A 15,790-nucleotide genomic window follows, 5' to 3' on the forward strand; every position below is an offset into this window, starting at 1 on the left:
ATTAAGTCTGCATAATCAAGGGCGTGGCCACTTGAGTGACAGCTAGGTCTCAGTCACTTCAACTCAGCTGATTCCGGCTGATTAGCCGCTGAACTCGGCTTATACATCATATTTTTGTTTTGTTTAATGAACAAAGCATTCACGGGGCCTCCATTTCCCAGGTGAGTAAAATTATGTACATACTTGTATACCATCAATGTATTTGTTTTATTTAAGATCATTTATCATTTGTAATTTTCTTTAGACCTGTAATGCACTCCAGAATCTGACAGATTGATTAGCTGTAGGCTCTAGAACAGTCATCTGAAGCGTTGTCATACAGTGTTCACTAACACAGACTATATTTGAAGTATTTGGAAGTAATTCACAATTTCCTCCTGTAGAAAAACTACAAAAGAACAATGTTTGTGGCTTAATGTATTACAACAGTGTTTTTAAAAGACTAAACACTTTATTGATATAGTGTACAACCAAGCCCATGTGGTCAGAACACAAACGAGTCGCAAGTAATGAAGTGTTGAGCGTTTCTCCCAAAGAAAAGCCTGTCTAAGCAAAATGCTAGCAGGCATCTGTAGCTCCGCCTCTTTGCCCTTATTTGGTCACCCCCGGGCAGTTCGATGATGCACGAACAAAATGCAGACGGTTGGCCACGCCTACTTGTTGCTTCATTTGCGCTCCTCACAAACTGTCACGGATACTACGTCCATATCTTTTACAGTCTATGGGTAAAACGTGAAAGCTCCTTTCCTTTTAGACACTAGTGGAGTGCGAGGGATCATGCTTTTGATCATGATGCGAAGATTACTGATAGCCAGACATGCGGTTGTGATGAATAAAGGGTTAACGTTCATTTTCCCAACAACACCACAGTATAGCCAACCATGTGCTGTGTTTGTTCTTGTCATTTTTCTGTTGATTGATAGAATAACCTACCTTGCAGCGCGGGATTTGCTGGCCGTTTGTTATTAAAGGAAAACATGGAGAAAACACCTCCACCTTTCACGGAGAAAGTGGCGCTGCGGCCACTACTGAGAATGGAGTTTGGCTGCCCCCTACTGGTAATGTATTTCCTGAGTCAGAGAATTTCCCTGAGAGCTGTGGCTAACCGCAGCTAGTGATGGCATTCCGTTCTCTGAGACACGCATTTCTAACGGCCACATATGTACATTTATACAATGTTGACCTAGAAAGTTTCTCAAAGCATACTGTATTTACAAACGAAGTAGCAAATGAATTACATTGGAATACATCCATCACATAGGTATCATACTGTAAGTCCAGCATCGGCTATTCAACCCTAGTTAGTCATGGTGTGTAGTGCAGTGATCTTCATCCACTTTGAACACCAAATTTGAGTGACAGAAGAGGTCACAGCAGAGATTACTATAGAAAAGTCAAGCGTAACCCCTGTTTGAAGCCTCAGAGATGAGCGTATCTCCCTAAGTCTGCTGCCGAAACGGGATGAATTATGGAACAGCTTTCCTCACGGTCAGATGAATAATGAATTTTATGTTCACTCCCTCTCTCTCGCTCTCTTTACAACCACTCTTCTCTCCCTAAAGGGAAGCCAGACTCTTTAAACTAACCTAAATGACATCACATGCAGTGGGTCTCCTGACATCCCACCCACAAGTGTTTAAAAAAAAGAGAAGGAAACACACTTGACGCTTTTTATGAATGACAGTACAGCGTTCTGCCTGTGCGGGAACACCGCTAGCATAACAGAATCTCAATGCAACATGCTTTAATCCAGCAGTCAGCATTTCTCATGAAGCCCAGCCGCTCTGCTGTCAGACGCTCTGAATATATCAAACCTTTATGTATATCATACATATAAAGGACAAAAATGCCTCAGCAAAAAAAACTGGGCCTTCATTATAATGGGTGCCTTCACACATAATTCAAGAGCTCTTCCTGCAAGCAAATATTTATTGCAGTTTTGTTTTAAACGGGGGAGCCCTGGAAAAACAAAGGAGAAAAAAAAAACACTTTGTCTTTACCCAACGAGGCTGGAAACTCTAATAAAGCAAGCCAAACAGCTCTTCGCAATTACAGGCGTGGGGCATTTTACTGGGAGGAGAACAGATGAGTGGCCGTTCAAGCGTTTCATACTAATTTGTGGAGTCTTTATACCTTTTGCTTAAAGGTATAATGTCCTATATCCTATTTTCTATTCTGAGGGAATAAAAGCATTAAAAGCGCATCTAACCAATTTGAGCATTTCTGGGTGATCAGGTCGCAAGCAGTGTTGGGTGTAATTAGTTACAAAGTAACTACACTCACTGGCCACTTTATTAGGTACACCTGTCTAACAGCTCGTTAATGCAAATTTCTAATCAGCCAATCACATGTCAGCAACTCAATGCATTTATGCATGCAGACATGGTCAAGACGATCTGCTGCAGTTTAAACAGAGCATCAGAGGGGAAGAAAGGGGATTTAAGTGACTGAACGTGGTATGGTTGTTGGTGCCAGACAGGCTGGTCTGAGTATTTCAGAAACTGCTGATCTACTGGGATTTTCATGCACAACCTAGGGTTTACTAATCTCTTGGGTTTACAGAGAATAGTTCGAAAAAATATCCAGTGAGTGGCAGTTCTGTGGTTTGATGCGAGGTCAGAGGAGATTGGCCAGACTGGTTGCAGCTGATAAAAAAGCAACAGTAACTCAAATAAGCACTCGTTACAACCGAGGTAACGCACAATAGCATCTCTGAATGCACAACTCGTCCAACCTTGAGACGGATGAGCTACAGCAGCAGAAGACCACACCGGGTGCCACTCCTGTCAGCTGAGAACAGAAGATTGACAATAGAAGATTGGAGAAACGTTGCCTGGACTGATGAGTCTCGATTTCTGCAGCGACACTTTCAAGGTAGGGGCAAAATTTGACATCAACAATATGAAACCATGGATCCATCCTGCCTTGTATCAACGGTTCAGGCTGCTGGTGGTGGTGTAATGGTGTGGGGGATATTTTCTTGGCACACTTTGGGCCCATTAGTACCAATTGAGCATCGTGCCAACGCCACAGCCTACCTGAGTATTGTTGCTGACCATGTCCATCCCTTTATGACCACAGTGTACCCATCTTCTGATGGCTACTTCCAGCAGGATAACGCACATGTCATAAAGCGCAAATCATCTCAGACTGGTTTCTTGAACATGACAATGAGTTCACTGTACTCAAATGGCCTCCACAGTCACCAGACTCAATCCAATAGAGCACCTTTGGGATGTGGTGGAACAGGAGATTCACATTATGGATGTGCAGCCGACAAATCTGCAGCAACTGCATGATGCTATCATGTCAATATGGACTTAAACTTATTGAGTTTAGTTTTTCACCATGGACAGGTGTTGAAAATTAGCAAGTATTAGCAAGTTTCAGCTCAAAATACCCTGTGACTGTCACTTTAAATTCACATGAGATGCTCTTTTCAAAAGAGGGCGGAGCTACAAATGCCTGTGCATCAGCATAGTGGCAGATTCAAAAAGAGGACTAACGTTATCTCTGTGAAAAACTGAAAATATAAAAAGAAGCGGCTCTTAAAAACTGTAATAGTGAACTGCTGCTTCTCACTTAGGGCTATTCATGCAAATGAGGGAGAGGTCATCACTAATGGGTGGGGCTTTCCCCCTTTGATGACATGTACAAAGGGAGAATGTCAATGAAACTGTTTTTATCAAGCGTGTTTATAATAAATAGAATAAATTAACGTTTACCATTGGAAGCTGATAATACTCGCACACTGTTGCCACACAACAGTGTTCAAACCCCTTATAAAAGGGATTTTTGCATAATAGGTCACCTTTAAACAAATCCATATGGTTTGTCCAGTGTAATTGTGATGTCCATGTCGAACGTGAATGAACAAACAAATAAATAAATAAATATGGGCATGGCATGATAAATCTTTCATTAGTAAAAGGTGTCTAATTTGGTTTTATTATGCAAAACTATGTTGTTGTTGTTGTTTTTACATATAAAACCCAACAAAACATAATTATGTTGTATTGTACAGTTTGATGCTGTGACAAATGACTGATGTAGCCTGGCTGAGATTATGATCATACCACCCACCACAGTGTACAGCAAGGTCCACAATAAAAGCAAAGAAATAAAGAGCTGGACAAAAAAATAAATAAAGCAAGCGAGCAGAAGAAAGATTAAAAAGATGTGGAGGTGTGTGGAGGACTGCTGAGGAAGGCTGTACGGACACTGAGCTGGTCACTGCCATCATTTACAATCCAACAAAAAGGAGATAACGCTCCCTATTAATGAGGAAGATGCGGCCGCTTCTGCTGCTTCCAAATGACTAGTGAATACTTGCGTGTAATGTTTGCTGTAAAAGTTGTCCTCAAAGTGCAAATTTTTAAGTGGGTATTTTCTAATATCCACTTTGCTTTTAATAGTGGCCATTTTTCTTAGCGTGGTCTAACTGACAGGCCTGGGATTAAAGCGCATCTGAATGAATCGCATTAAAGAAGAGCTGTGGAATAAAATGAAGTGGTTTGCTGGGATCAAGCCTGAGGTTTGGGAGGGGTTATGTCCTCGACTTTCCAAAATAAACACCAAAATGCTTTTTTTTTTCTCTCTATTTATGTTAAATATATGTAACGAACATTTAAAAGCTGCAGAGATCATTTTCTGTGAGTGACAAAGCAAAAAAAAAAAAAAAGACTGAATAAATGACTGACCGAATAAACGAATGAATGAATGACCGAATGAATGACTGACTGTGACTGACTGAATGAATGAATAACTGAACGAACGAATAAATGAATGAATGACTGACTGACTAAACGAACAAATGAATGAATGAATGAATGACTGACTAAATGAATGAAGGAACGAATAAATTAATGAATGACTGAATGAATGACTGAATAAATGACTGACTGACTGAACGAACGAATAAATGAATGAATGACTGAATGACTGACTGAATGTACGAACGAATAAATGAATGAATGACTGAATGACTGAATAATGACTGAATAAATGACTGAATGACTAAAGGAATGGATAAATGAATGAATTAATGAATGAATGAATGAATGAATGAATGAATGACTGACTGAATGACATGAACAAAGGAACAAATAAATGAATGAATGACTGACTGACTGAACGAACGAAGGAATGAATAAATGAATGAATGACTGACTGAATGAATAACTGAACGACTGACTGACTAACTGAATGACTGAACGAATGAAAGAAATGTATATAGAGACTATTTTGGCATGTAAATTTCTGTGACTAAATAAACAAATAAATCCTAAAAATAATAATGAAATTAAGTACTAAAAACAATGGGTTGAACCTTTTTAAAGGGTACCTATGATGAAAATAATTTTTTTGAAACTGTTTTGGACATAAGTGTGTGTAGGTATGGTGTGTCCACAGTCATATTTGAGTGATGTAAACACAATAAGTCTCTTTTTTAATTTCTTGAAAATAAAATAGGGCCAAATCCCTGCAATTTTGAGGCCCACCGCAATGTGATGTAAGAGTGCGGTTTTACCCGCCCAGCGAATTAATTGACAGATGCGTATTAACATGTCTCCATGGTAAGGACCTGTGCAAAGCAACTGGGATTAAAAGATCTGTTCAGCTCTCTGTGATCAGCTGCACCTCGAGAATGAGTTTTACAAGAGTAAAACGTTATAAAACAGTGCATGTTTGTGATAAAGTAAGTAAAATCCATTTGTAATTTATCAGCACAGCCGCGTGTCAGTAAAATTATAAAAGAAGATGCTTCAATTTAGGTTTGTGGACACTAAATCAGATATATTTTGTACAGATATCCATACAGCAGTGTATATTGACGTGTATCCTGTCACATTTGCCATGCAAAAATAGTGCAAAGTTAAACGTGTGCGCTGTGTGTGTACATGAACTTTGTAACGTCATTGTGTGTGACTCATCGTTGCAGAAATGCTTGAATTAACTCCAAAACAAATACTTTAAATAACTATTGGGAACCATAATATGATGAGTATTTTGAGCTGAAACTTCACAAACACATACTGGAGACACAAAAGACTTAAAATAGGGTAAAATAGGTGCCCTTTAAGGTTACTTAATGGTCCATGTACTTGTTCCACAACGTTTCATGTTCTTATTCACACCAAATGCATATAGTGCATCGTGAGGTACACATGACAGGATATTATAAATGTTGGTCACACTTTATTTTGATGGTCGGTTTGTTACATTGATTCTACATGTCTCTTATTAGATTATAAGTAGACTGTTAGGTTGGGGTTAGATTTAGGGTTAGTTCTTATAGTTTCTTATAGTCAGTTAAATGTCTGTTTAGCAGCAGTATCAACAGATATTAAGCAGACAGTCTACTAATACTCAAATGGACCATTAAAATAAAACGTTACCTAAATGTGATGTAACAATAACAGACCCATTAGAAATAGGAAAACAATATGTTATGACGAGTGCTTCAAGCTACATCATGTAACTCGTAATATATTCTGGACAAAGCCACAATCCGCCATGATATAACAGTAAATAAAACAGTTCTCATGCAAACTTTCTACTATAAACAGAAGTTCGCAATGGTTGCCCCGCCTCCGAGCTCTTCTGATTGGTTTTGCTTTTGGACCTGACAGTGATGAGCTGCGCTGTGATCTTTCAAATTGATATGGAGTCCAAAAACTTGGCGCTCATGTAGTCCTACCTGAAACGCTCACGGCACTTCTGGTAGTACCCAGAATAGCAAAGTCCACTAAAGGAAGTCTAGCCTTCTCATATATGGCTCCTAAACTCTGGAATAGCCTTCCTGATAATGTCTGAGGCTCAGACACACTCTCTCAGTTCAAAACAAGATCTTATCTTTTTTAGTAAAGCTAAAAAACTGTTAGCTATTCACTACTAGTTAAATAGTTAAAGTAATTAGTAAGGTATGGCAACTAACAACTTTAACTTTTTCCAAATTTGATTATAATACAATATTGTGCACCTTTTGTAAAGCTTGAAATAATAATTATTGTGAAAAGCGCTATAGAAAAAAACTTGAATTAAACTGAATCACGTGTGCGATGTTTCAAAAGATGCAAACATAACAGTCACACACGGCCGTCTTAGTGTCCAACAATGAACTACTAGCTTACAGCACTTCTGGTAGTACCCAGGATAGCAAAGTCCACTAAAGGAGGTTGAGCCTTCTCATATATGGCTCCTAAACTCTGGAATAGCCTTCCTGATAATGTCTGAGGCTCAGACTCTCTCAGTTCAAAACAACATTAAAGACCTATCTCTTTAGTAAAGCTAAAAATTTGTTAGCTTTTAGCTACTAGTTAAATTAATTAGTAAGGTTAGTGACTAACAACTTTAACTTTTTCCAAATTTGATTATAATGAATAATGTGCACCTTTTGTAAAGCTTGGAATAATAATCATTGTGAAAAGCGCTATACAAATGAACTTGACTTGAATTGAATCACATGTGCAGCGCTTCTAAAGACGTAAACATAACGGTCACGCACGGCCGTCCATCGTGCTTACATTGAAAACCAACAGAAAAGTGGCACGTTGGAGAACGTGTGTGAACAGCACCTTCGTGTCCAACAATGAAGATGTTCTTGATGTTCTCGATGCATTCACACGAGGACACATGTAGATTCGCAGTCATCAGCACTTCTATCAGTTATTCAAGGCCAGTGATCAAATCTCTTGCATCAGCTCTGCCTTTGGGTGAGAGTGACTGAGTCTTTCATTCTACCATGCTAATTAATTTACCAACCAATGTCACCCTCTCTCATCCTAAATGAGGAAGGCTTCTCTGTGGCTTTCTTTCCTTTAAAAGCCTGTGCTGGGTTTGCCATCTCTTTACACGCAACAGCTGCTTTCTCAGCTCAGCTGTCATGGTCTCCGGTTTCATGCAAGAGGTGGAATTGGGAACAGGCCCTAAGACGATTCACCAGTGAGGTCCTGATGCCTGTATCAAAATGCTTTAAACTTATTTAATTCAATTTTTTACCATATACAGTTGAAGTCAAAATGATTAGCCCTCTTGTGATTTTTTGTTTTCTAAAATATTTCCCAAATGATGTTTAACAGAGAAATTTCTCACAGTATTTCCTATAATATTTTTTCCTCTGGAGAAAGTCTTATTTGTTTTATTTCAGCTAGAATAAAAGCCGTTTTTAATTTAACAACCATTTTAAGGTCAATATTATTAGCCCCCTTAAGCAATATTTTTTCGATCGTCTACAGAACAAACCATGGTTATTTATCGTCATCTTAGAATTATAAGGTTCTATCTGACATTTATCAAAATTGAGTTATTCGCATTTTCTTATTAAATTAGAACTTATTTACATTGTGATTTTTTTATAAGTTGTTTACTTTTTATTTAAAAAACTATAAAGGTTTTACCTACACGTCGAACTCTAGCTTGTCTTTATAACTGTATGTTCACACCGAAAGCGTCAAGAGCGTCAAAGTACCCGGAAGTCATTCATTTTCAATGGGAGCCAGCGGCGATAAGTGGCAAGCAGCAACACATGGCGTCTTCATTGGTGTCTTCATCGATGAGGAGAGTTGAAATCAACCAACTTCATGGTAATGAGCTATGATGCGGTTCGGCGGCAAGCAATCGGAATGTAGAAGTTCACTGCTAGAGAGGACTCCAGAGAACACAGGATTCTACAGTTGTTCCCAAGGGTTTAATTATTGCGGTCGTCTGATATCCAATTATTTACATTGTTTTCTTACAGGAATATACATTAAAAAAAGTTACTGGCGAGTAACTGATGTGCATTGATGTTATTTATATATTTAATTCTTTAAAAAAGTGGGAATCTCCTGCAACAATACAAAAAAGTATTGCTTCTTTAGGATATTTCAGACATATGGACACATTAGCCGCATTTCCACTATCGGGCCAGTGCGAGCCAGGGCTTTAATCGGGCCAGGCCGGGCCAATAGCCCAGGAGGTTGAGAAATGAGGCCGAAATCATGTCGCGTTTCCACTGTCGGGCTAGCTGCTCGCACCGCGTCACGCAAACACCGCGCCCAGAACGTCCCCCGAATCAAACGTCACACAACCCGTCACACAACCCGCCCACTTCAGCGGGAACAAAAAACTCAAATTATAACCACAAACACAACCTGGCATCACTACGAGAGCTGGAAGATGAAGAACACCGAAGCGATAGCTTTTTTACTGTTTGTGGTCTGTTGGTGTAAGGCCAGACAGCGATCCCTGGATAAGGACATTCGAGTTCGGCGGCATTTACTTCGAACACAGATTTTGGCTGCAAGGCACAAAAGAGCAGCCGAGCGACGAGAACGACGATAGCAAAACAAATGTAAGGGAAGAAAGCATCTTGTCTCCTCTTTACCTGACAGGAAAACTCCGCCTTTGTACGTAACCCCGCCCCGAAGCCCCAGTTGGCCCTCCTTGGCCCAAGGTATTCGGCGGGCCGAAAAAGGCCGGACGCTGGCCCCAAGAAAGCCCCGCTTTGGCCCGATTACGCCCCGGAAGTGATAGTGGAAACATGACTGGCCTTGGCTAGACCTGGCTCGCTCGCTTTAGGCGCGATAGTGGAAACGCGGCTATTGGATAAGTGTAGCAAAGCCACACAACATGATCTTCCATAGTTAAATGAATTTTATAAAGTGTGCAACATTTTTGCTATAGAAAACATGTTTTATGTGGGAATGTAACTGATATGATATGCTGCAACGGCCACTTTAAATACGAGATCAATGTAGCCAATTTTGACGCTCTTGCCGCCGGAGCTGAAGGCGGACAGCATTGTCGCCAGGGCAGCCAGAGCAACCTTTGACGTTCTCACCGCCTTCCGTGTGAACGCACAGTAAGGTTCTTTCTGTGAGCCAATCAGCATTTCGAATGCACTCACAAAGACCAATCAGGATCTGCTTTCTTTGTCATACCACCTGACTGCTCCGTTGTTAAAAAAATTTTATATATTAAATATGAAATCTTTTTATTTGAGTACATATAGTCAGTGAAAGATTGTCCAGTGTTTATTAAACTTTCTTAAACATCTCATTTGCTCATTCTGTTTCCTTTTAAAGTCTTTAAATTTGATATTTAGCCTTGAAGGGCAAATACTTTAATAATAATTTAATTGATGGGGTCTTAATTACAACAATAAATATAATTACATATTATATTTACATATAATAACATATTAATTACATAAGAATTATCATCTGCACTAGACAAAATATTTAGCACAGTCTTGTATGACTGATTTGAACAAGTAAAAATATTCATCCCACAACATTAAATAAATGTTACAGAAAGCAAAAATAAAACCCTCGACCATCAACATACTGTTACAACACAAATTCTTTCTTTATTAAATTAATATGCAGACTGACTGTATTTCTTGAAACGTAATGCTTCAATTAATCTGCCAGATAGAACCTTCGAATTTCAAGCGGAAAATGACTTAACATTTACATTTAGAGTACATTTAGAGTCTCTGTCATGTTAATGTATGAAAGGGAACTGTTACACACACATTGTTTGCTATATGGAAAGCAAAAACTTGGAAGCTCAATATCTCAAAATCATTTTGAACGCAGATAGAAACGTATAATTCCAAGGCTATGATATATAACATAAAAACTGTGAAGTTACATGCATTAGAGTTCATGAGATGCAAGCAAGCAAATGCATTTTTTTTACAGCCACTGATGGTAGATGCTGTTAAAACTGTGATGAAGGATTGAATTTTGCATGACAATGTCACGTATGTATGGGAGAGTTTTCAGTTTTCATCTCTGCTACATTAGGAACACAGCGAGTAAGAGACCATGACTTACAGTAACCCCATATCATAGTGTTAGCTCTCAGAAAAACATTACAGACGCAGATTGGAGCATAAGGAGCGAGTGAGGAAGTCAGTCCGCTCTACAGGCCAGTGGCTATTAGTGTATTTATGAGTGTGCCAAGCTTAGAGCTATTTACAGATAGGGAACCAAGCTCAGCGTGAAGCGACATGACTAATGTGTGATGTGTTCATTTATCTGTGAGGGTTGTGTGACACTCGGAATCAACTTGAATGTAGTGTTGTCACGATACAAAATGTTGACATTGATACGATACCTATGTTAAAGATTACAACACCGCTGCTAAATCGATAATACAGCATAAATTAGTGGTGTAATGGATCACAAATCTCACGGTTCGGATCATACTAAAGTTTTTGAGTCACGGATTTGACCGTTTTTCGGATCAGAAAAAAGAGGAGACAAATGTAATTTGCTTTCCATTTATACACAAATATTACTGCAACCAGAACCAGCTGAAAAAAGGAAAATATTCAACACGAAAAATTATCCTTGCTGCTGTTGCTGATAATGCTAAATATAGAAATCTAACATCTTGTACAACAGATCAGATTCAACTATTCACACATAAAACGGTTTCATTATACTGTAGGTGTATCATTTTTGAAAACTTATTCAGTGACTATTCATCAATTTTGATGGTTGTTTGTCGCCACCCTTTGGTTGGACAATGTAATTGCTTCAACTTTCACCAGCGTCAAGTTCATAGACTGTAAAAGATATGGATGTAGTATCCATGACGTCACCCATAGGTTTCTGAACACTGCAAAAGAAGCTACAAGTAGGCGCGGCCAATCGTCGCCATTTTGTTGGTGCGTCATCGCACCCACAGCGGGATACCAAACAAGGGCAAAGAGGCGGAGAGTGAGCGGAGCATTTTGCTTGGACCTGACTTAGACAGACTTTACTTTGGGTGAATGCTTAATACTTCATTACCTGCGACTCGTTTGTGTGCTGACCACAAGTGCTTGGCTGTACACTATATTAATAAAGTGTTTAGACTATTAAAAACAGTTGTAACACACATTGAGCCACTAAACATTGTTCTTATGACGTTTTTTTACAGGAGGAAAATGCGAATGACTTCAAAACACTTCAGATATAGTCTGTGTTAGTAAATGCTATTGATGAAATCTAGGCATAACACTGTATGACAACGCTTTAGATGACTGATCTAGAGCCTACAGTTAATCAAACTGTCAGATTCTGGAGTGCATTACAGGTCTAAAGAACATTATAATTGATGAATGATCTTAAATAAAGCAAATACATTCATAGAGATGGTATTTAAGTATATAACTTCACTCACCTGGGAAATGGAGGCAACCTGAATGGTTTGTGAGCACAATTAACTGCACACAGCATGCCATATCATCTGATAATTGTAGGAAATAACCCCAAAAGGCAATAAACTGTGTAAAGAAACATTAAGCAACACAAAATACGATGTATATGCTGAGTTCAGCGGCTAATCAGCCGGAATCAGCAGAGGTGAAGTGACGGCGACCAGGGAGACCTAGCTGTCACTCAAGTGACCACGCCCTTAATTATGCAAACTTAATATAACCTAATATAAAGGAAACAGATGAGTTCACCCCACTCACATTTGTCATGGAGGGTAATAATACCTATATACACCAAAATCGCTCTTCGTACCAGGCTGTAAACACCCTTTTTTCTGTTGTAAAGATGGCCATTCTAATAGTGGGCTCAACTGAAATTTGCTCCATATGGAACCAGGACTAGCGGAATTTCGATGAATTGCAGTTTCAGTTACTTCCGTATTGGCTTCCCGAGGGAGAGCGGGAGGTCGCTAATAAACATATGCAAATCATTATCATTTATCAATTATGTTTAGCGGGATTGAATTGAGATCACGATCTTTTAATGATTAATCGTGCAGCTGAACGCATTAATGCAGGTTAAACAAACAGTGGCAGTGCATTTAAAACTTGTATCAGAGTTACAGCAATACTTTGTCAGCTTTACATCCTCTGAGAAAACGTTGACGGTCGTCTAGCAATCTATGTTGAACCACACCCCACCGGGCAGTAGTAAAATTTTCAAGCGGTCTGTGGTGACAAAAAGGTTGGGGACCGCTCTTTTAGGCTATCTAGTGTGTATAAAGATCAACTTTCTGAAACCCTGAAGAGAAAAGGACTGAAACTCACTCTCTGGCTGTTTCTCGTTTGGTGTGATGGAGCGCACAAAGTCCTGCGGTGTCATGTACACCTCCGCGTCTCCGTGTTCATTGATGATCTTCAGGGTGGCAAAGTAACGAAATATCTTGTCAGGGGTGGAGTAAGCTCTGATCCTGTTCTCATACTCCATCACCTGTGTCACACAGAAAAACACACTCAAATAATTGCATTAAGCACATTTACCAAAAGCAGAAAAATAGATGTTAAAGGAACACACCGCTTTTTTGGAAGTAGGCTAATTTTACAAGTCTCCTAGAGTTCAACTGTTCAGCTTTGTCATTTTTGAATCCATTCAGCTGAACTTTGGGTATAGCAGGATCACTTTTAGCTTAGCATAAATAACTGAATCGGATTAGAACATTAGCATCTCACTTAAAAAATACACACAAAAGAGAATGTTTTGATCATTTCCCTATTAAAAGCTTGACCCTTCAGTAGTTATTGTGTACTGAGACGGACTGAAAATGAAAAGTTGCTATTTTCTATGCTAATATGGAACTATAGGAACTATACTTTCATTCCGGCGTAATAATCAAGGAACTCTGCGACTGTACCATGGCTGCAGCAGGCGCAATGATATTATGCAATGCCTGAAAATAGTCCCCAGCTAGTTAACCAAGTAACAGGACTGCATAATATCGCGGTACAGGTGAAAACTTCTATGATTATTAAGCCAGAATAAGAGCATAGTTCCTAGACATATTCACCTACAATATAACAACTTTATTATTTTTACATCAGTCTTAGTACACGATATAACTACAGAAGAGTCTAGCTTTAAATAGGAAAATCACTGAAATTATTTTTTGAGTTTTTTGATTGAAAAAGTGAAGTGTTCCTTCGGTTTCTTTAAATGAATGAGTTCCTTGTTCATTTATGAAAGCATCAAGTCAGTGCGCTCTATGTAGATCTTTAACACAGTTTTCGGAGTATATATGTCATTTGTCGAAAAGAAGCTGTGAAATAATAATAAACTAGTGAAATCTGCAAACTGGCTGAATAAGGCTGCATTGGATAAACACTATAATATAACAAGCATATTAGATTTAACCTGCAAAGACAGGTCATTTACATAACTAAATATTACCCTCTGATCATTATAATAACCTGCTATCATGGCTGTCGTATTTGCAACAACGAAAACGGTTTTATTTTGAGTTATGAATCAAGAGGACCCTAAAAGTTTTTAACTTTAGTCTGAGGAGACATGATATAAATGAACTCAAAAATAATTTATTGCAGGAAGGCTATGATAAACGTCCACTTCATTTATCTAAAATATTTAGACCACTGCTGTTAATTTACAGTATTAAATCACACGTTTAATCATACAGATGTTACTACTTCAATGTGTTCCTTATGGCGCCATTCATACCGCGGCGACAGCGGTACTTGGTGCGCCAGCAGCTTTTGACCGCTGGGTGGCAGTTTAACCACAGATATTCAGCTTTGCCTTTCCACAACACTAAACAGACTTTTCTGTGCGTACCTTATGTGATCAGATGTGTTCAATTAAAATATATTTTTTATTTAGTTTTCTTAGTAATAAACATGATCTTACCAGGGCTTAACGTATTCCGGCACCATGCCGGATCTCCGGCGTGCGGCCGTGAGAGAAAAAAAAATAGAGCTTTCACATGCGGTTTAGTTGGGGATGCTCAAAATAACCGATTAAGCAATAACCGAAAGGGCACGTTTGTAACCGATGAATGGTATCAGTTAAACGATTAAAATATGCTTTATACATTTTTAAAGTTTGGCTGCAGACGGGGCATCTGTTAAATTGTTTACTGACTGCAGCCAGTGTTTTACGCTCTGCTTATGCTCGCTCAGCGCCGATCTGGAAACATTTTGGATTCGTGGCGAACGAGAAAGGCGAATCAATAATTAGGATGAAGCTATTTGTTGGGCTTGTTTAGAAAAATAAGTGTTAAATGGACAAACACGTCGAACCTCCAGAGCTGCGGTCATGTCACCCAGCCCATGGAATGCGGAGCCAGCTCCGGTGTCATCTACTGAACGCAAATGCCCAGCTAGTCCAGCCAGGTATGGCAGAGAGGCCTTTTCAAAAATGGCCAAATACAAAAGAGAAACTGATAAATAGTAGACGTTGATGAGAAATGGAGCAGCATATTTGGTAGTTGAGAACGCGCCGCTCCGCGATGTAGAGCTGGTTTCCGAGAAATGCAGGCGGCGGAGCAAGATACTCTCTTTGCCACAGTTTCTGCATGCGCTACAGGAACACGTCTCAGTGCTGCTGGAAACATTGTAATCTCAAATAAGTCTCCGCTTAAACCGAACAAAGTCAACATGTTAGTTTTTCTGGCAAAAAATTTAAAATATGAATAGAAAACAAAAGGCGGAGAGACGCATTTTTTTTTCAACATCTGACTTATGTTGTTACAAGCCTAGGCTAATATTTTTGTTCTTCGTTACTATTTATATTATTATTGATTAGTATTTGTGAAGTTTCTAAAATGTAACGTTTACTGTTTCAAGCAGTTAAAGTTATTTCTATTTAACTAGCCTTCATTATTATAGGCTGTATTGTGTTGTTTTATCAACGAAAGTTAAACAACAAACATGTTCGTTTGTACGGATATTTAGCATAATACTTTTGTCTTTTTTGATTTCTTATTGTTTTACATGAAATGTAAATTAACTTAGGTAGGCTACTTGGGTACAGGGGCGTAATTTGTTGGTAGTATACCGAGGAATGCTTAGACAGTGAATATTGTC

At 38.9% G+C, this 15,790-nt stretch overlaps 1 protein-coding gene across 2 annotated transcripts in view; it reads right to left on the minus strand.

The window, feature by feature from the left end:
* micu1 (mitochondrial calcium uptake 1) overlaps positions 1-15,790 on the minus strand; it is a 114,295-nt gene that overhangs the window by 66,544 nt on the left and 31,961 nt on the right. For both annotated transcript variants that reach the window (XM_056470314.1, XM_056470315.1), the window contains exon 4: positions 13,022-13,184. In XM_056470314.1, coding sequence (XP_056326289.1) covers positions 13,022-13,184 — 163 coding nt within the window. The remainder of the gene's footprint in view (positions 1-13,021; positions 13,185-15,790) is intronic.

This window comes from Danio aesculapii, chromosome 13 (assembly GCF_903798145.1).
Source record: "Danio aesculapii chromosome 13, fDanAes4.1, whole genome shotgun sequence".
NCBI lineage: Eukaryota > Metazoa > Chordata > Actinopteri > Cypriniformes > Danionidae > Danio > Danio aesculapii.